We start from the raw sequence: 22,611 nt of genomic DNA, 5'->3' as shown, positions 1-22,611 counted from the left end.
AGAAAGCTTAATTAATCTTCAGGCCGGGCACAATGGCTCATGCTTGTAATCCCAGCACCTTGGGAAGCCGAAGCAGGCGGATCACTTGAGACCAGGAGTTTGAGACCAGATTGGCCAACATGGCAACACCCGTCTCTACTTAAAATACAAAATTTAGCGAGATGTGGTGGCGAGCGCCAGTAATCCCAGCTACTCAGGAGGCTGAGGCATAAGAATCACTTGAGCAAAGGTTGCAGTAAGCTGAGATTACGCCACTACACTCCAGCCTGGGCAACAGAGGGAAACTCTGTCTCAAAACAATAAATTAAATAAATAAATAAAGGAAGCTTAATCTTCAGAGTGGAAGATCTCTAACCATGTTTATCTTGAACTTTTACTGTACCTGTCTCAACACTGCCTTTAGAAAGGGTGGAAGTGAGTAAGTCTGAAGCTGGAAAAGTTCTGAGGGCTCACATTCTGTCACGAAGGAGTTTACATCACTTCGGTATTCCACTGGGCAGACAAAGTACTGGTATTTGGATAACACATAGGCAGCCTGGTATTAAAAACAAAACAAAACAAAAAACAAAGCAAAAGTTCATAACACATTGACTAAACATATATCTTTTAAGTTATACATCAGAAAGGCGAGAGATAGAATGCCAGAATTTCTTTGTCTTAATATTTTGCTATGTATTTTCAAAGTTAAATGGTCACAATTATCCGAGTAAAAGACTTAAAAGACCTTCAGAAAAAAAAAAGTTTTTTTGAAATCAATAAGATTGTAATCTCTGCATAATCACAATTATACGGTACAGGAGAATAAAGGACTGAAGTATACTGCACACAAGCTTCTATTAATTTCATCAGTTAATAATTAACCAGTAATTCAAAATTACAATGAAAATAGTACAAAATAGTACAGGTTAAAAACACCATTGTTCTTAGCCAACCCAGAAAACTTTGACTAAGTTATTCTTTCCCTGGCCACACCATTGTAATTTTTAAAACTAGCTGTCCACAGCCTTGGAAGTAAGATACATAAAATAAGATATCCTGTTATAAATTTAAATTGCTAGACAACAGTTTATTCTCCTTTTCTTGCAGCCATTCACCCTATTATTCTGCTCGAGAATGATTAATAGAAATTCAAGACACTAGGAATGAATATAAACTGATTTTGCTTCCAAACAACCAGTTTATTTTATATATAAAATATATATTATATATTACATATTATTATATATATTATATATATATAATTTCACATAGATGTGAAATTTCCTTCCTCATTATTTTGTCATGCATTACATGCTTATGGGGTAGCTCCTACTTTTCTTCCAATGATATGGCTATTCCTGTGGTATTTTCAAGTTAGTCTTTGATAATAACAAATTCTTACACTATTTAACTTCATAATGTTTAATTATTCTCGCTTTGTAATGTAAAAACATTGGATGAGATTGGATCCTTTTGCATTCTTCTATCTGTCCATTATTATCTCATCAATATTCTACCACAAAAACACTGGAATAATTTTATCACATTTTATTAAAATTTTCATTGCAAATGAACTAAATTTATAAATTAAATAGAGGAATTCTGGTGGTTTCCCCATCCAGGATCATGGCATATTTCCATTTATTTGTATATTCACTCTCTCCAGGCTTCATGTTGTTACTAGGTACTCTAGATTTGGATACAGAATGTAACCACAACTGTCAGAAACTATGAAAAGTAAAGCTTCCTGACAGTACTTTTTTGTACATTTATCTTATATCCAGCTATGGTACTATACTCTCATTCTCACTAGACACCTTTTAATAAAAATCTAAATCCTAATTTGTAAAACATGAAAAATAGCTATTTAACATGCTAAAAGCAAACATTAATAATTTATAGTTAGACTGTTTCTGCAAGTTGGACCCACAACAGTAACCACCCACTGAGCCAAGTGGCCACCATGTGTTTAAGAAGGCAGAGTTTTTCAATAGTATTTGCATCCTCTGCTATTACACAAGGCCACCACCTGTCCCAGTACTTGTGCCCCGCCTAAGGCAGAATAGCTGTTAGCAACTACCAAACACAACAGCACAACAGCAAGTCAGCAAGTCAGCAAGACAGCATGGATGGCCATTAGAATTACCTGGGGGTGTTAATTGGCCTGGGATAAGGCTGAGACATAGATTTTGTTTAAGCTTCTTAGGTGATTCTATATGTAGCCAGGATAAGGGCTGCTGAGGTACAGAACTGGTTCTTTTTAGTAGGTTTCAATAACTATATTATTAGCATTTTGTGGTTTAATTTTTCTAGGTTTAAAATTAGACCAGTAAGCTTGGTATCATATTTCGAAATGTATACAAAATAAAAATCTTAGTAATACTCACAATGAATCCAAACACAACTGTGGAAAAGAAACCACCAATGAATCCTTCCCAAGTCTTTTTAGGAGACAACTAAAAAAGGGCAAATAAAATTAAAAAGCTTTACTGCACTCACAAAACTCACAATATATATATATATATATATAAACTATTTCCTCAATAACTTGTACACCTCTCCTTACTTTTTCTCTTATTGGAATAGTTCAAAACCCTTTTTCCTTTTCTCTGATCTTGATTTACTAGTAAAAATCTCTCTAATAATATTTAAACACATAGTGGGCCCTCAAATATTTGACATGCTGTGAATATGTGTTTGTTCACGTTAAATGGTCTAAATTTATTCTGTCTCTCAAAAGAGTATAAACTCTATACTAAAATAACTGTCCCATGACTCTTATGCTAATATAAAACCCGATAATAGTTGGTGTAAGTTCTTGGAATAAGAATGAGACATATTCATTCCAAGTACACACAGTCAGTATTGACCTGCTATTGGCCTAAAATAGAATCAGTACAACAAAACATGGACATTTTAGCACATATAATTTTCACATATTCCTAATATGCTATATACACACAGACTTCCTTCTGATATGGCAAAATACTCCAGAGCCCCAGATACTGTATTTGCTCAAGTATTGACATATCCTCTCTTTTTTCACAATCTATGTCCATCTCCAAGAAGAAAGGAACATGTTGTACTTCAAAGAAGAGATATTGTTTGTGTTGGATTCAGGCTATTGCTGCCCAGTCAATGGACCATTCATGGAAAGAAATCTGGAAAAAAATCTAGAAGTTAGTGGTGTCGGGGCAGGAGGAAAAGATTCAGGAGCAAAAAGTGAAAGTTGCTGCTCAGGGGAGATAAAGACTGTGATGTGTGGGAGGATTTGGTCATCAGGTCATTAATGAGGGACAGAAACCAAATATCAGAATGAAGTCTCTGAAGTATTAAAATGGGTTATGGGTTAACCTATGGGAGCTCTTCATAGACTTCTTGTCCTGATATTCGTAAAGCCCCAAACCAAAACAGTTGGCAGAAACGGTTTCTTGAGAAATCTGATAACAATTCTGCCACAGAGAAGGGACAGACACACCTTCTCCTAGGGTAATTCACTATCACTGCCATGAAGTAGGAGCAGACTCAAATTCAAAAGTGCCTGCTGATTATTGTAAAGATAGCTTACCAAATTAAACTGATGCATATCATATCGATTTAGGGGTTAACTGTTCAATTATCTAAGTATATTATACAACTAATCCAGCCTGATAAATTTACTAGAAGGCTGTGTTCAAAATCAGTTGCTAAGATTCTTCCACAGCTATAACAGCCTTTTTGAAGGCTTCTGATATGGTTTGGATCTGTGTCTCCACCCAAATGTCACGTGGACTTGTAATCCTCAGTGTCGGAGGTGGGGCCTGGTGGGAAGTGACTGGGTCAGGGAGGTGGTTTCTAATGGTTAAGCACCATCCCCCTACTGCTGTCCCATGAGTTCTCATGATATCTGGTTGTTGAAAAGTCTGTGGCACCTCCTCACTCTCCCTCTTCCTCCTGCTCTGACCATGTAAGATGTGCCTGCTTCCCCTTCCACCAAGATCATAAGTTTCCTGAGGCCTCCCCAGCCATGCTTCCTGTACAGCTTGCAGAACCATGAGCCAATTAAAGCTCTGGCATTTCTTTATAGCAGTGTGAGAATGAACTAATACAGCTTCCCAAGCCGAAAACTTCTCAGTCTGGGTAGAACTCTTGAATACATAAATCATGTGCTCTGGAGCAGCTTTAGAAACGTTTTAAAAATATACAGCTTGCTTACCAGTATCCTTATACAGCGCAGCCCAACACTCTCTGTGTGCTGATGCTTTCAGCAGGTGCTCTCTGTGAGCTCCTCCCCAAGAGGTGAAGAGTTTACAGAGGTTTTTGGAAGAACAGGCAGTCCACAAATTCCTCTGGTAATACTAAACTACCCTCATACCACTCTGAACAAAGAGAAGGCTTTATAGCTGAACAACTGTCTCAGTCCTTCCAAAACTGCGTTCATATAACAATATCAAAACAGCCAGGTAATAATATGTCTGTGAGAACATTATTAAAAACTTTGCCCAATAATGTGAAATGTGTGAATCTTATCTGAAACTCCAACATGAAAAGCTCTTTTAGGCCGGGTGTGGTGGCTCACGGCTGTAATCCCAGCACTTTCAGAGGCCGAGGTAGGCAGATCACTTGAGGTCAGGAGTTCTAGACCAGCCTGGCCAACATGGTGAAACCCTGTCTCTACTAAAAATACTAAAATTAGCCAGGCATGGTGGCAGCTGCCTGTAATCCCAGATACTTGGGAGGCTGAGGCAGGAGAATCACTTGAACCCAGGAGGCAGAGATTGCAGTGAACCCAGATTGCGCCATTGCACTACAGACTGGGTGACAGGGTGAGACTTTGTCTCCAAAAACAAATAAAAACTAAACAAAAATAAAGAAGAGCTCTTTTAGAAGAAATCAGTTCTAGAAAATGATTTGATTTCCATGAAGAATTAGTTTATTTCTTCTCCCAAATGAGAACTATATAATTTAGTTCATTTCCTTCTTTCCCTCCATTGCCCATAAATAGAACCAATTCTATAGCAAAACAACATGGTCTACTCATGTGTATTTTCCTTTCCCTTTCATTATTACTTGTATTTTATTAGTATTTTATTGTAGGGCCCCAAAATCTTCTTTTGGTATGAGTTTGGATATAAAAAGTCACACAAATGGATATGAGGATGTGAAGGTGTATTATATAATCTCTTCTTTGAGAAAGTTTGGTAAAGGAGGGGACAGGTAAGGCGACAGGTTGAAGGGAGAGGAGAGTCAAGGAAAAGGCTTGTGTATAGGCTTGCTGGAAAGGAGGATAAAGAAGAACTGCACCAATGGCCGAGAGAAAAAACCACAGAGCCCAGGGGCGGTGGCTCACGCCTTTAATCCCAGTACTTTAGGAGGCTGAAATGGGCAGACTGCTTGAGCCCAGGCGTTTGGGACAAGCCTGAACAACATGGCAAGACTCTGTCTCTACCAAAAATACAAAAATTAGCCGGGTGTGGTGGCATGCACCTGAAGCCCCAGCTACTCGGGAGGCTGAGGTGGGAAGATTGCTAGAGCCTGGGAGGTGGAAGCTGCAGTGAGCCATGGTAGCGCCACTGTACTCCAGCCTGGGTGGCAAAGCAAGACCCCATCTTCAAAAAAAAAAAAGGAAAGAAAAGAAACCACAAAAGATAAAATGAAGATGAAAAGGGAGGGAGGGAGGGAAGGAAGGAAGGAAGGAAGGAAAGAAGGGAGGAAGGAAGGCAGGAAGGCAGGCGGGCAGGCGGGTGGGCAGGCGGGTGGGCGGGCGGGCGGGCGGGCAGGCAGGCAGGCAGGCAGGCAGGCAGACTGATGGAGTCATGCCCTTCCTGAGGAGCCAACAGAAGAGCTGATGAAGAACCCAGATGGAAGTACTGAGAAATATGGTTTGCTGCTTCTGCACCATGCAGCTAAGGAAAATCAAAGCACCTCAAAAATAAAAAATGCACAACAGCACAGTTGTTGGAAATGTTCTCCAGTGGCTAATCTTTAAGGTTACATAGTGGCTTGCTTATAAAATTTTTCCATTACCTTAATTAACGGAGTTCTCCCAAAAAAAAATCCAAAAAGGTAAGCAGTTATGTCATTGCAGATAACACTTGATATTGGAACAAGGAACCTGTTTTTTTAAAAAAAAAAAAAGGCAGAAAAAAGTTCACCTGAGTAAGTGGCAGATATTCGGAAAGGTTATGATTCATAATGAACCATCAGAATAACCCTTTGGATTGCACTGCAGCCTACCCAGAACATAACACTTGCCAAAACAGTAGAAATGATAAGTATCAACCAAATTTGCCCACTTACCAATTTAAACAGAGCAAAATCTAAAAATAAACTAACATGCTAAGAAAATATTGCTAAGGAAAATATTAAATTATTGATTTCTACAGTTATGGATGTTTTCACTTTAGTTTTATGAGGAACATGTTACAATAAAAAATAAAAGGCAGACTGAAAGCTAATCTTAAGAAAACCAGCCTTTTAATATGAAAATGAGTCATTTCTTTAGACAGAACATAATCTGATAAATTTATATCAAACTCTTAGTACATATTCTCAATTATTAATTTTAATTCTATCTTAGCTTATGATTTCAGTAAACCCTACTGAATGTACAGAACCTACTTACTTCAGTAACTGCCCCATCAATGAAAAGTCTGTACAATATATCAAAGACAATCTTAAAATGATTCCAATTACTTTACACACACACATACACACAGAGACACACACACACAAAGACACACCCACATCCTTGGTAAAAAGACATAAAGCTGTCAAGGGAATACAATTTATCTTGACAAAACCCATCAACTGTAAAAGATTTTAATTAATGAGTTTAAAATGAGTGTGGGAAAAATACGGTCATATTTTTTTTTTAATCTTAAGCTTTTTCTCCATTCCAACTAATTTTTAAGTAATAAGTTTTATAATTTTTACCTAACAAAAATGCTTTCTGAATATGCAAGCCACTGCCATAGAGCAATTAACTTCTACAATCTGGAAACCCACTCCTACACAGGAGCAAAGTAGAAAACCTACCCAACTTTCACCTAGAAAAACATGCATTTCTTCACAGTAGTTACTAGCAGGCAAAGTTTTATATTTTTTTGCATTCTATGTAAATAATATCTTAATAAATATTATATTTAAAGTCTATCTTTTGTGAAAAGTTACATTAGGATTTATTAACACCTGAAAATGTAATTAATCATTTGGGTCTTTTATGGGAACTTCCTATATTTGGAACTTGAATAAGAATGGTATCCAGTTGTTAATGAAGCATTTTGTCTTTAGTTATCAAATAGTAAGTAAAACTCAGTAAGATAGTTTAATGGAATATAAGAACAACAAACAGTACATTTTAGTAGAAATCTGTAAGACACTGTCCAACGTTAAAGACCTATAAAAGTGCTATGACATACTTATAAAGCAGCATAATTCTGTTGCCTTACCATATCATGCCTTCAAACAGATTTTGGATGACAAGGTGTGACTGAGTGACAGTTATCAGTAAAGTGACATGAGTCCATGCGAACTGTTAATAGCCCAACAATACAAAAATTAGTGAACACAACTGATCAGTGCAGCTGAAGAAGCAACAGCGATTTGAAACCCAAATTTCTACCATGACTTTTGGTCAAAATGCACAAGTTAGAGTCATATAAAATAAAAACACTGTTAGTAAATTATGTTTGTTTTGTTGCCTACTGGAACCTTAAAATAATGAAAACATTTAACAAAGTAACCTTAATTTATATACAAATAGAATTCTAATAATAGATATAGTACTAACTTTTAAAACATATAAAAAATAAACCATTATCTTGAATCATTAGATTTAAGTGATGATGAGAGATTTCTGTTGCTGGTTTAGCAACATTTAAAGGGGAACATTTTACTCTGGCTGCATTCTGCAGTTATTAAAAAAATGCTAAAAAATTCCTTTTCTTTCAGAGTTTATTATGGTAACTTTTTCCCATAAAGAGTTATTTCCAACTTCAAATGATTCAAACCAGCAGGGTTCAATTGCCCTTAAACTCCATCTTTCATACTTGAAGGGTGATCGTGACAGTTCTGTTCAATGACAGTATTCAATTTCAAATTTTTAAAGACCTTTGTGTTTTGCCAATTCTATCTAACCTGAGAGATGGCCACTTTTAACATAATCAATATGGTTTCCATGTAAGAGTCTTATGATTTTGATTGAAATTCATAAAATTACTTTTAAAAATTCTTAAGATTTTGATTTATTCTCCCTGGACCCCCACCCTTGAGATAGGGTCTCACTCTGTCACCCAGGCTGGAGTGCAGTGGTGTGATCACAGCTCACTGCAGCCTTGACCTCCCAGGTTCAAGTGATCCTCCTGCCTCAGCCTCCCCAGTAGCTGGGACTACAGGTGTGTGCCACCACGCCCGGTTAATTTTCATATTTTTTGTAGAAATGGGGTATTGCCATGTTGCCCAGACTGGTCTCAAACTCCTGGGCTCAAGGTATCTGCCTGCCTTGGCCTCCCAAAGTGTTGCAATCACAGGCATGAGACATCGGCGCTTGGCCTTTTGATTTATTTTTAATAAACCTGTTTCCCATTTAAGCAACCATATTATATTGGTTGCTCTATTTTATTCTATTTTTATCTGCTTGAAAGATCCAATTCTCTTTTACCCTGATTGCTTAAAAATGCATAATTAAATTTTTTCCAATAGATGCCATTTACATTTTCACTGGATATTCTACTATTTTTACTTGTCTTGTTTCTATATAAAATTCACTAAGAATTTTACTCTTCATGCTCAGATTCCCTTAAATTAGAAATACAAGAAACACAACAATTTCCCAGCAATTATGTTCAGCAGAATGTCTTAATGGAGAAAAGCTAAGCATAAAGAACAGAAAATATATTCCAAGTCCAAAATAAGCCTCACTATCACATGAATTTACAGATCTGAATACTACATTGCATTGTACAGTTGTACTAGCTACAGTTTAAGAAAATTTAAAAAGTTCATATGTAAAGTGATACATTTCTTAAGACAGGCTTTGGTACATTGAACAAAATATCTTATGCCAAAAAGAATTACACAATTCTATGACTAACCATAACCACCAAGATAATACATGCTCTGCTGCTTTATGCTCACGCCAAGTGCAGGTAAACATAGTTACTTTCATAGAACAATATGGTAGATGTTTCTCAGACACAGTAACTGTCCAGGAGACTAAGAAAATTCTTAAAATTTCACAAATTTAAGGAACCCAAAAACTTTAATTTTACACCGTTTGAAAATATTCAAAGAAAAAGTTTTTAGTAAACTTTGAAAACAGTTAAAATTTTAAAATCCTCACAAACTTCTCAACTTTAATAGTTTGTATCTAATGGTCATCTGAAATCCAAATATCCCTCACATTCATGCAAAACAACAGCTAGCAGATTCAACTATATCTTCTCACTACAGAAAAAAAAAGTTAAGGGTTTTTATCACAGATAATGACTAAGGAATAATAGTTAATACACACCATATAAAACTGCAGACGATAATGTTTCTTCACCAAACTCAGTACAAACATGCAGAAACCTGTTCAAGAACAAAAAACATGTGCTTGTACAATTTGGTACAAAGGGTTAAGATTCCTTGAGCCCAAATAAACCAATTTCCTGTATCACAACTAGGCATATTTTAGCTACTTACTCAGATGCCATCTCTCCTACTATCTTACATTAAGCATTTAAAGTAAGTTTCTTGAGGGAAACAATCTTGTACTCTCCAAAGTGCCTAATACATTCCATGGCACAAATTCAATAAACATCCTCTGCATTAATTCAATTAATTAGTCCCTTGCTAATATGTGGGCATGGAAAACAGATCTTAAATTTAAATTAAATAGTATTTATTTGCTATAACAATGCATCAAGTGTACGTACAGAATGTTTTCAATCTCTACATAATAGAAAAATTAATAATAACTATTATAACAGCTAAAGTCTATTGAATGCTTACTCTTTCTAGGCTCTTATTTAAGCATTTTATCATTAATGATAATCCTTTATTACCAACTGATTTAATCCTTTCAAAATTCCTATAATATAGGTACTCATTATTAGCTCCATTTTACAGATGAGGAAAAATGCACAAAGGGCTTTATCAATTTACTGAGGATCACAGGGCTAGAAAATAAACACTAAAATCCTATTGACCCTTAAGAGTCACGTGGTTCCATGAACTGAGATCAGCAAAATTCAGGTTAAGAGCAATTTGCAATTTCTCAAAAGCATACAATAATTATAGTAAAATGTAATACTCTTAATAATGTAAAGATTTACAAACAGTATATGTATTTATGTTTACATTTTACAAATTTATTACAATGATAATTTATTAAATTCTAACCAATTAAGTGAAATCTAATAATCATATACTAAAATAATGGGAGGCAATATGAATCACTTCTTGCCAAAAATACCAGTAAACGTCTAAAGATAGGTTTATTTTACAGAGGTGGATATTGAAAATATATAAACCAAATTTAATTTCAGATAAATGGCTATGTATGCATTCTATTCTGCAACATCCTTTTTTTTTCTTTTTTGAGTCAAGTATCGCTCTACGGCTCAGCCTGGAGTGCAGTGGCACAATCACAGCTCACTGCAGCCTTGAACTCCTGGCCCCAAGCGATCCTCCCACCTTGGTCTTCCAAAGTATCAAGATTACAGGTGTGAGCCACTGTACCCAGCCTCTGCAATATCTTTAAAGAGTGAGTTCTCCAAGAGAGAAATTGAATTTTCAGTTGATCAATTTCTATACAAAATAAATACTAGACTTTGTACATCCAAGTTATACTTATCAAGGCAATTCTACCAGTAGAGTAAACAAGGGTATTACTACTCTCACCAAGCAAAGAATCAAACAGCAGCTGCCTTTCGCTACTTTTGGTGATCAATTTGAAATGCCAAAGCATAAAGGACCATGACAAAATGAAGAGAATGAATACTGACCCCAATCCTATCTCACCTCCTATTTATCATCTATGAGGTAATCCAACTAACTGGCCTGCACAAGCAATAGGGACACATTTTCTGAGTGGAGGCACAAATGAAAGCCATTATGTCACTTTATTGAGAGAAAGGAAAGAGAGAAAGAATGAGAGAGAGAGAGATACTAAAACATGAAATTAATGGCATCAAAATTACCAATTGTATGAAAGATTCCTTTAAAAATTCCTGCTTTTGAGTTTTTCTTCTACAGCAGGTAGACTTATCTTGAAGCTCAAGTAATGACATAATTTCTATGCTGTTTTTGTGCCACTGATCCATGGTTAAAGGCAAACGTGGACTGGACTCGGTTCAAAGCCATTGGGTAAGGGGCAAAGCAGAGACACAAGACAGAAACCATGTTTTCTGTCCAAACAGACCCCTTGACTCTCCCAGCACAGCCTTGGGAACTTCTCAATATCATTAACTATGAATTATCTACTCACAAATACTACTCCAAAATACATGATTTTCTCTTTCTTGAAATGATAACACCATTCACCCTTACTCACATTTCTTCAAACACAATTACCAGTAGAATCATTTAACATTTTCCTAACAGACATTTTATCCAGGACAACCTTGGCAACTCACGTTTACCTAATCCATTTTCACCTGTGGGATACAATTGTCTGACTCCTAGATACAGTAAGATAATACAGTTCTCTGACTTAGAGGAAGGGGGAGGTATAAAGTGTTTTCCTAGCATAGCTGAGGCTAAATATAGTCATCTCTCAGTATCCCTGGGTGATTGGTTGCAGGATCCCTAAAGGACAAAAATCCATGGATGCTCAAGTCCCTTATATAAAATGGTATAGTATTTGCATATAACCTACTTACATCCTCCTGTGTATCTTAAATCATTTCTAGATTACTTATAATTCCTAATACAATGTAAATTCTATATAAATAATTGTTAGACTGTATTTTTCAGGGGATAATGACAAGAAACAAGCCTATACATGTTCAATAAAGACACAATCATCCACTGTGGTTTTTTTTTTTTTCAGAGTATTTTCAATCCACAGTTGGTTGACTCCAGAGATGCAAAACCCATGGATATAGGAGGGCCAACTGTGTATTATTTTTTAAAGAAAAACATTGTAAAAAAGAAACATATGAACTTAATCTTTCTCATTCACAACTATATGGACATATTAACATTTTACGTTTAAATACTTAAAAATACATTTATATGTTAATAAATCTGTGGAAAGGGTCACTTTTTGTACAATGGGACCCATAGGTTTTTTCCCTGATTAACAAAGAATGCTTGTATAACTATTTCTAAATTAAAATCACAGAATGTGTTGTAGTAGTATAAATAAAAGTACTGAAAAGGCCTCCTAATATATAGTTCTTTATATAAAAGTTATACTTATCATCATTTATCTACATAGTATTGTGCCTGGTGTTCTCAATACAAAGATACGTACATCTCGTTGCCCAGCATCAAAGAGTTCTCCAGTCATTAAGCAGAACTAGTTACCCAAAAACTAAAGAGACGTATATTCAAAAATAACAAGAGAATCCAGGTGCAGCGTCCTATGCCTGTAATCCCAACACCTTGGGAGGCCAAGGAAGGAGGACTGCTTAAGGCCATGAGTTCAAGACCAGCCTGTGCAACACAGCAGGATCCTGTCTCTATGAAATAAAAGTAAAAATTAGCTGAGCAGGACAGCACACACCTGCAGTCCCAGCTACTTGAAAGGCTGAGGCTGGAGGATCACTTGAGCCCAGGAGTTTGAGGCTGCAGTGAGCTATGATCAAGCTACTATACTCCAGCCTGGACCACAAAGCAAGTCACCATCTCTTTAAAATTTCTTTAAAAAGGAAGAAGAAAAGGATGAAGATTTTTAAGGGGGTCAGGAAAAGTAAAGGAAAAAACACAAGATACCGAAAAGCCCAATAGATGAGACAGAGAGAATTTCAGAAAAATAGATAAAAAAATATTTATCAAGCACCTTCGATATGCCAGAAACAAGATACGAAAATGCATAAGATAGGCACTGCCATTCAGGAGCTCTTGCTCTTGTTGAAGACACCGAAAACAAAGAAAAAATAAAGTTGTTTTTAAAATTTACCATTGATGATTAGTCAAAATTTAGTAAACACATATAGCCCTTAATTCAAAAAACAGACAGTAGGATGGGCCCAAGATTGAATACTAAAGCTTCTGACTCATCCCCCATTCTTCCGCTTGGTTATATTCTTCATTATACTTGCCTAAACCACCAAAACTTTCTAGCATCAAATTAAATAAATTCAAAATCACACTGCATTGTGTGCCTTTATTCAGACACCAGGCTATAACTGAGTTGTTCTGAAAAAGTTTTAAATGAATATGCATCGTGGAGATTACCATACAAACCAATCATCATATTAGTTAACATTTTAAAAAGTTTTCTATTAATCTGAATGGTTAGTCTAAGGTTTAGAACCAATACTAGCATGTGTATAGACTTTAGCAGTCTTTAATTCAGAAATTTTAAGTAGTTTTGTAGATACAGTCCTTTGTGAATTATTTGTGACACTTTTCTAAAGATTTCATTAATATCCTCTGATATAAAAGATACTCAGGATGTTTGGGGAAAACATCTTAATTATGCATTAATTTTGGCTATAACTTAGTTTTATATGTCCATCAATTTTCTTGGACTCAAAGCATTACATTCAAGTCATATTATCTCCATAAGAACTTTAAAGAAATCAAAATAGCTATGCATGCACAAATACAAGCAAAAAATAATTTATTAAATATAATATGCACATCACTATAGTTGGATAAAGAAATGTAAGGTGATGATATTAAAGGTCAAACACCTTAAGTCTGTTTACACATCACTGCTAACCATATAATTGCATGACTGCTCTGGTTTCTAAAGAGCCCCAATTCCAAATCACCAAGTTGATGAGTTCTTTTTAATATATATCTAGACTCTAGAGAAAACATTTGTTTTATTATTTTTAGTCTCCCTGATTTTCTCTGCTATCAGTCAAACTCATTTTGCAACAAAATTATCTAAATGTCAATATGACTTCTAGGTCCTAGTCAGTGAGACATTTTGTATAATATTAAACAAGTCATTTAATTTCATGGACCTCCATGAGGGGGTCAGAATTGGAGATACCTACACTTTATTTAAATAAAATTCAATGTCAATGAAGTAATTTGAACTGTCTCTGCTTTTTAAATCTGGTAAGACATACATTTTCTGAAGTCATTTGACCACTGTAATAGAACTAAAATTTTCACAGGGCATTTGGAATATTGTTTAACAGAAAGACTTGGATTCCAAAGATTTCTATAACATAATTTGAAAGAAAGGTACAAATATCTCAATATTAGCATACTCTCTATTTCCATAGTCCTGTTTCAAAGTCTAACTCCATTTGCTAGACTAAGCTCACAAATGTTGCTAAGCACTTCAAGAGTAGCCACTAAGGCCTCAAGACTCAGCAAACAAAACACTGATACTAAGAAAATATCATTAAGAAGCACTGTGTGTGGATGTGCATGTTCTCAGCCTTTTAATCGTTCATCCAACAAATACATAGTTGGACCCTCAATGCCAGGCCTGCACTGCGCTCTGGGAATTAAATAAACAACAGAGGTACACCATGGGTGCTTTTGGTCTAACCGAGCCATTTTTAGGCAACGCTTAAAATGATAATAGACATATAGTATTCTATGCCTGTTTTATACTGGAAGTTACATCATTTAACTGAGTAGCTCCTAGCTTACTATGAGGTTGCATTTTTAAAGTATATCTGTAGAGCTGGGCGTGGTAATACACACCTGTAATCCCAGCTACCAAGGAGTCTGAGGCAGAAGGGTAAGTTGAGTCCAGGAATTCAAGACCAGCCTGGGAAAATAGTGAGATCCTCTCTCAAAATAACAAACAAAAAGTACATTTGTGTGACTGTAATGATGTCAATATCCTGGTGTGATGTACTATAATTTTGCAAAATACTATCATTGGTGATAACTGAGCAAAGTGTAAAAGGATCTATTATGTCTTACAACTGCATGTGAATATGCAATTATCGCAACAAAGAAGTGCATTTTAAGCCAATAACTTGTGATACATAAACAACTTTTCATAGACTGTCATCAAATAGCAGTTGGGTTCTACGATCAGCCTGTGGTATTTTTATTTTCCATGTTTTTTTTTTTTTTGAAATGGAGTTTCGCTCTTGTTGCCCAGGCTGGAGTGCAATGGCATGATCTCAGCTCACCACAACCTCCACCTCCTGGGTTCAAGGGATTCTCCTGCGTCAGCCTCCCAAGTAGCTGGGATTACAGGCATGCGCCACCACGCCCGGCTAATTTTGTATTTTTAGTAGAGATGGGGTTTCTCCATTTTGGTCAGGCTGGTCTTGAATTCTTGACCTCAGGTGATCTACCCACCTCGGCCTCCCAAAGTGCTAGGATTACAGGCATGAGCCACCGCACCCGGCCTATTTTCTAACTTATTACTCATTTAGTATTAACTACAAACCAGAAGAGTTTAGGTCGTTACTACATTTAGTGTGGATTACAGTAGTAACTTCCTATCTAGTCTGCCTGATCATGTCTCCCAACCTACTTCATTTAATTACAAATCTGGTTATATCATTTCTTAGCTTAAAATCCTCCAATGTTTTCCCAGATATAAAGTCCAAACCTTTCCCATGACATACAGATTTTCTCAAGATGTGGCTCCTGCCTACCTTCCCTATCTTCAATGCTTCCATGAACCCAAAACATGCAATCCTTTCTCATTCTCATGCCTGCACAGCTGTTCCTCTGCCTGGAATGGACTTTTCTACTATACGATACCTGGCAACTGCCTGCTTGCTCTTTCCTTTTCATGAAACCTCTCATCTCTTCTCAAAGGCCTTCCATGGCCTTCCTTCCTCTTCTTCATGCTCCTGACAGGACTTGTTCACATTTCAGCAATGAACTAGAAGACTCACATCTTACCAATTTCAAGACCCTGGAAAGCACACAATCGCTTCATCTCCCTTTATATCCTCAACATCATTCACAGTACCTAGCTTTTGGAAAACACTGAAATGTTTGCTCTAAGAATGACTTTGATGACTTTCAGTAAGTTTCTGTGATTCTAAGAGTGTAAAATAAGAAATGGTAAAATATGTCTATGGCAGAAATAAGTATACGGTTAGAAAAATGAAGAAATACCAGGCCAGACATGGTGGCTCATGCCCATAATCCCAGCACTTTCGGAGATCAAGGCAGGAGGATCACTTGATCTCAGGAGTTAGACACCAGCCTGAGCAACATAGTGAAACTCCATCTCTACTAAAAATACAAAAATTAGCCAGGCACAGTAGCGCATGCCTGTAGTCCCAGCTACTTGGGAGGCTGAGGCATGAGAATCACCTGAACCCAGGAGGCAGAGGTTGCCATGAGCCGAGATCGTGCCACTGCACTCCAGCCTGGGCAATGGAGTGAGACTCTGTTTCAAAAAAAAAAAAAAAAAAAAAAAGACACAACATTGATTGTATTTTACAGAAGTAGACTCCAAAAAGTCATACATGGAACCAAGAATTACTAAAAAGGGGCTGGTTAGGAGGCTATGAAAGACAAAATATATAAAAAGAAACAACAAAGAAAATGAACTACACTATCGGTCCACACTCAATTGAGATGTTATTCTCAAGCATAAATTATAGCAAAACCAAAGGGGAAAACAGTAATCACCTTATATGCCGACATTCTACCTCTCAGCTATTGCTGTATATCAATATAGATGTAACTGCAGATATGGATACAATGATAGATGTAGATGTGCCAATATAAATCCATCTATAAGCTATTAATATATGAAGTGGAAAAATGGTACAGAAGAGATACTCTTACTTGTATAAGAAAAAGGGAGGGGGGATATAAACATAAAAGCTTGAATACTCAGACAATTTCTGGAATAACAGTAGTAAGCCTCCATATCGTAAGTAAGGCACTGACGTGGAGGAGGATTTCATGGAATACTCCTTTCTAGTCTAAATTTTTATCATGGGCATATATTTTCATTTAAAAAAAAAAACTAGTTTGTTTTTTGTTTTTTTTTTTTGAGACAGAGTCTTGCTCTGTCTCCCAGGCTGGAGTGCAGTGGCAGGATCTTGGCTCACTGCAAGCTCCGCCTCCCAGGTTCACGCCATTCTCCCGCCTCACCCTCCCAAGTAGCTGGGACTATAGGCGCCCACCACCACGCCCAGCGAATTCTTTTTTGTATTTTTAGTAGAGACGGGGTTCCACCGTGTTAGCCAGGATGGTCTCGATCTCCTGACCTTGTGATCCGCCTGCCTCGGCCTCCCAAAGTGCTGGGATTACAGGTGTGAGCCACCGCGCCCAGCAAAAAAAAACCAGTTTAGGCCTCTTGAAACACCTGGCTCCTGGCATGCTCCCCATTCAGAACCCAGGCTGCCTGTCCCATCCAAGCCACATGGAGGGGCCACAGGTCAGTGCTCAAGTCAGCAAACGGCACGAACTGCAGTCATGAAAAGGAGCCATCTTTGATGTCCAGCCCACTCAAGACATGAGCACCCGCCTCTGTCTCATGGCAACCACGTGAGAGGCCTGGGGTTAGAACTGCTAAGTTAAGCCCGCCAATCCGCAGGACTGTGAGCAAAAATAACAAATTGTTCTAAGCCAAGGGAAAAATAAAACTAGTTAAGGCTTTTTGTTTTTAAATGATAGTTTGTATTCCATCCTGGTATCCCTGCAAAATAACATTAAAATAAATTAAGGGGAAGCCCCACAAGAACAGAGAAAACTGAAGAAATGTGAAGGAGAAAAGAAGAAACATGTCTACAAAATTTGGAAGCTAGAAAACAGATAGAAAACTGTTAGTAGGCCTGAGAAATTACAGGTGCCTAAACGTATTTTCTAGAGAATCTAAGGAGAAAAGGCCCGGTGGAAGGCAAGACTGAGGCCTAGGCTTCTGACCTGGATTATTAAGTAAAAGTCCAACAATAAGTGTGAGCCCTAGCCAAAGCAATCAGCTGTGAGAATAGACTAAAGATATCTTTAGAAATGCACAAGCATAAGACAACTACCTTCTACACATCATTTCAAAAGAAACTACAGCAGGCCATGCTTCAGCAAAGTGAGGGTGTTAACCAAGAGATGGAAGACTGGGATGGAAGAAAACGGCTCAAATCATGAGGACAGCTCAGCAGTGGGCCCATATGCAGCCAGCTCACACAGGAACAGGAATGCAGAGGTCTCTGGCACAGAAGTCTCCAGGAAAAAAGGCAATTGATATACTGTCTGACTTGTGTAAACATCTGAAAATACTACCAACAGACATGGGGCAAACCTGAAGGAAAAATTAAGGATTTCTACACTGAAATGAGCAAATATGGGAAAGAGAAGGTGAGGCAGTTCCTCAAGTTCAGGAAAAACAAAAAGTTGTAAAAGAAGGAAATGTAATCATAGATACTATTTGGCTCTACAGGAAGTGATATTTTAGGTACCTACTTAATGCTAACTATTACTATAAAAAAACTGAGTATGAAGAAGTGAAGTAGGTTATAACAGGAAGTGAACAGATAATGCTTAAAGTAAACTAAGAAATAGGCCTATTACTTAGAGAAAAGGAAAAACTCTCAAAGCGGTGGGGTGCAGGGTTGCTGTTTACATCATAATTCATTTGAAAACTAATGTGCAGATATTAATGATAGAAATGATTTATGTTTTAATTAACCACAATTGTTCTTTTATTGTTATTATTATTATTATTTTGAGATGGAGTCTCGCTCTGTCGCCCAGGCTGGAGTGCAGCGGCATGATTTCAGCTCACTGCAGCCTCTGCCTCCCAGGTTACAGCGATTCTCTTGCCTCAGCCTCCCAAATAGCTGGGATTACAGGCACCTGCCACCACGCCCGGCTAATTTTTTTTTGTATTTTTAGTAGAGATTGGGTTTCACCATGTTGGCCAGGCTGGTCTCAAACTCCTGACCTCAAGGGATCCACCTGCCTCAGCCTCCCAAAGTGCTGGAATTACAGGTGTGAGCCACCGCACCTGGCCCGCAGTTGTTTTTAAATAATTACAAGAACAATCACATGAAACAAAGTGTTGGGTTCAATAACAGAAGATACCATAGACACTTTGACTGTTAGTATTATCATCAAAACTCAAAATGCCAGAAGTCTTGTTACCTTAAATATAAACTGAGAAGGTACTACATTCTTCTCTCCCGTAATAAAAAAAGAATCCATTCCAGAATCTACCTTACCTTTAACAAAATAAATCAAGCTTATTGGTTTGGTAAACGAGAGAAAATACTCAAAGTTTCTATGAAGAATACCAAGAAAATGCACAAATGTGCTTTGATAAACACAGAATCAGAGTCAAGTGTTTTACTCTCCAAAATTTTAGTATGATCTTCTTAGCTGATAACAATCATAATCTCTCCATGATCATAATCCTTCCAACTGGTCAGAATTTAAAATGGACCAACTACCATCATATGAGTACCCTTAAAAGAGTAGAAATTTTTCAATACCTATTTCTAGGAATGTACTTTCTATAGATACAGCAGCGAAAAGTTTTTTTAAATGAAGGAACAGATTTGGAAAGCTGAACTGAACAATAAACCTGAACAAAAGGCTGGGTGCAGTGGCTCGTGCCTGTAATCCCAGCACTTTGGGAGGCCAAGGCGGAAGGATCCCTTGAGCCCAGGAGTTCGAGACCAGCCTGGGCCACGTGGGGAGACCCAATCTCTGGGAAAATAAAATGAAATTTAAAATCTTAAAAAGTAACAAAAAACCTGAATGTAAAAGGTGGAAAATTATTTGAAAATGTATTCCTCCTCATTACATAAAAACAAGTTCTCTGAAAATTCCCATTACCATTTCAGATTGTATTTCACTTTCTGGCTTTTTAGAATTAGAAGGCCTAGGAACTGAAGGAGCTCAGGGGCACCATGAAGAACATCATAACTATTTAATGAAATAGCATACTTCTACAGGACTGGACATGCTTCCCCACATACTCTGTATATTTTTAAAGAGAAATGGAAAAGAATTACCCAGTTTCTAAGATTGTACCAGGAGAAAAATTCATTTATTGGGAAACTCCTAGGAGCTAAAACAATTAACTATTAAACGTGAAAACTCACAAACAAACTTCATGTCCTTCTTTTAAAGTGAAAATAACAATAAAAAAATTTTAAGTAGTGCCAGGTACTATTCTAAGTGCTTTACAAAGAAACTGAAGCACAGAGAAATTAATTAAATATCTCATTTTTGTTTGTTTGTTTTTTGAGATGGAGGTTCCCTCTTGTTGCCCAGGCTGGAGTGCAATGGTGCGATCTCAGCTCACCGCAACCTCCGCCTCCCGGGTTGAAGCGATTCTCCTGCCTCAGCCTCCTAAGTAGCTGGGATTACAAGCATGCGCCACCACGCCCGGCTAATTCTGTATTTTTAGTAGAGACGGGGTTTCTCCATGTTGGTCAGGCTGGTCTCGAACTCCCAACCTCAGGTGATCCGTGCACCTCGGCCTCCCAAAGTGCTGGGATTACAGGCATGAGCCACCACGCCCAGCCCAAATATCTCACTGTTTACTCAACCAGTAATTGGTAGGTCCAGAATTCACATGAGCAATCTGGCTTTTAAAAAGCACATTTAAAAAAATCAACTGCTTAGGGGTTTTTATGATCTGTAAAATTTCATGGAAAAGAATCTGTAAATTCTAACTTTATCTTAAGAATCTAATTTTTAATTTAAAAATTACAAAAATATGTGGCATAGCATACTATAAACAGTTGCATATATTATAAACTATGTCTAAAAAACTAATTAGGCCAGGCGCGGTGGCTCATGCCTGTAATCCCAGCACTTCGGGAGGCCGAGGCAGGTGAATCACGAGGTCAGGAGATTGAAACCATCCTGGCTAACAGGGTGAAATCCCGTCTCTACTAAAAATACAAAAAATTAGTTGGGCGTGGTGGCGGGGGCATGTAGTCCCAGCTACTGGGGAGGCTGAGGCAGGAGTATGGTATGGACCTGGGAGGTGGAACTTGCAGTGAGCTGAGATCACGCCACTGCACTCCACCCTGGGCGACAGAGTGAGACTCTGTCTCAAAAAAAAAAAAAAAGAAGAAAAAAAAAAACTAATTACCCTGATTAGTTCTACATGAAAAAGCTCTATTTCCTAGGGACAAATAAAGCAATATATATGTGAAAGTTTCTTCATAAATTAAATTTGGTTAATAATTTTTATTTACTTAAAAGTTTTTTTACTACAATTTGCAAAGAAAATTTTCAAACATATGGAGTGATTCTTTCTTTTTTTTTTTTTTAGATAAGAGTTTTGCTCTTGTTGCCCAGGCTGGAGTGCAATGGCGCAATCTCAGCTCACCGCAACCTCTGCCTCCCAGGTTCAAGCGATTCTCCTGCCTCAGCCTCCTGAGTAGCTGAAATTATAGGCATGCGCCACTATGCCTGTCTAATTCTGTATTTTTAGTAGAGACGGAGTTTCTTCATGTTGGTTAGGCTGGTCTCAAACTCCCGACTTCGGGTGTTCCACCTGCCTCAGCCTTCCAAAGTGCTGGGATTACAGGAGTGAGCCACTGCGCCCGGCCTGGAGTGATTCTTAACAAGCACTTTTTAAACCCACTATAAGGGAGTAATTGCTATTTAAGAACATGATGAAAGAAATAGCTTTATACACGAGAAACAATGAAAAAGAGAGGCTGGAATAAAATTTAACCAAAAAATTACTAATTTAAATAACAGAAATAAAAATAAACATGGAAAATATGTTAACTATATATCAACACAGAATATTCCTTAACTTACCTGCCAGATAGAGGGCAAATGATATAAATCTATGGTAGCGAATGAGGAACTGAAGTTGTTCTTCTCTTTGAACAAATGTAGCAAAATAATCAGCTACAGTCTCTCCATAGAAAAAGTAGTTTACACACAATAGAAAGTACCTATAATTTAAAAACAATTAGCTTTTCTATATTTGAAGCTTTCCTTCCCCTCAAACTCAACAAAATTATTTTCTACATTCTGATGACACAAAGATCAAAACAAAGTTCAGAAGACCAGTTCAAGATATATTTTACCAAAATGCTATTTTCCTGTTTTAAACTTAATTTCAAATTTATTGATTAGCAAAAATTTACCGAACATAGTTCATACCTTTATTTAGCTGAAAATCTAATGCCAGAGATAATTAGGAAACAATGTAGAAAATACTACACACACACAATCCCTCACCCTTGGGAGGCAGGAGCAGTGTGTGTGTGTGTGTGTGTGTGTATAAATTTAATACTTTGTGTGTATGTATAATGTGTGTATGTTTGTGTGTGTGTATGATTTTAATACTTTGTATGTATGTATAATGTGTGGGTGTATATATTGAGGTATTAAGTTCATAATGAAAATTAACTCGTAACCACTCACAGCTCTAATGCTTTTTAATAGTAGAAGTCCTAAGACAAATCCCCACCTGTCCTCAGGAAGATTAAGAGGGAAAGAAAGAAGAGGTAATTCAACCTGTCTCCCCACTGCCCTGCACACACTGGCATCTCACCTCTTCTAATGCTCCTAGTGGACTCCAGATGAGCAGGGATTCTTCCTCTGTTAAGGCAATCAAGGCCTAAC

At 37.2% G+C, this 22,611-nt stretch overlaps 1 protein-coding gene across 2 annotated transcripts in view; it reads right to left on the bottom strand.

Annotated features, from left to right (window-relative positions):
- CDS1 (CDP-diacylglycerol synthase 1) overlaps positions 1-22,611 on the bottom strand; it is a 67,699-nt gene that overhangs the window by 9,307 nt on the left and 35,781 nt on the right. The window contains exons 5-10 of one of the 2 annotated variants that reach the window (XM_004038919.4): positions 21,796-21,935; positions 9,473-9,531; positions 7,410-7,492; positions 5,986-6,073; positions 2,367-2,435; positions 383-535 (exon numbers count right to left, since the gene is read on the bottom strand). In XM_004038919.4, coding sequence (XP_004038967.1) covers positions 383-535; positions 2,367-2,435; positions 5,986-6,073; positions 7,410-7,492; positions 9,473-9,531; positions 21,796-21,935 — 592 coding nt within the window. The remainder of the gene's footprint in view (positions 1-382; positions 536-2,366; positions 2,436-5,985; positions 6,074-7,409; positions 7,493-9,472; positions 9,532-21,795; positions 21,936-22,611) is intronic. The other variant, XM_055384606.2, reaches the window with a different exon arrangement.

This window comes from Gorilla gorilla, chromosome 3, assembly GCF_029281585.2.
Source record: "Gorilla gorilla gorilla isolate KB3781 chromosome 3, NHGRI_mGorGor1-v2.1_pri, whole genome shotgun sequence".
NCBI classification, from domain to species: Eukaryota; Metazoa; Chordata; class Mammalia; order Primates; family Hominidae; genus Gorilla; species Gorilla gorilla.
This window is presented reverse-complemented; position numbering and strand designations above follow the sequence as displayed.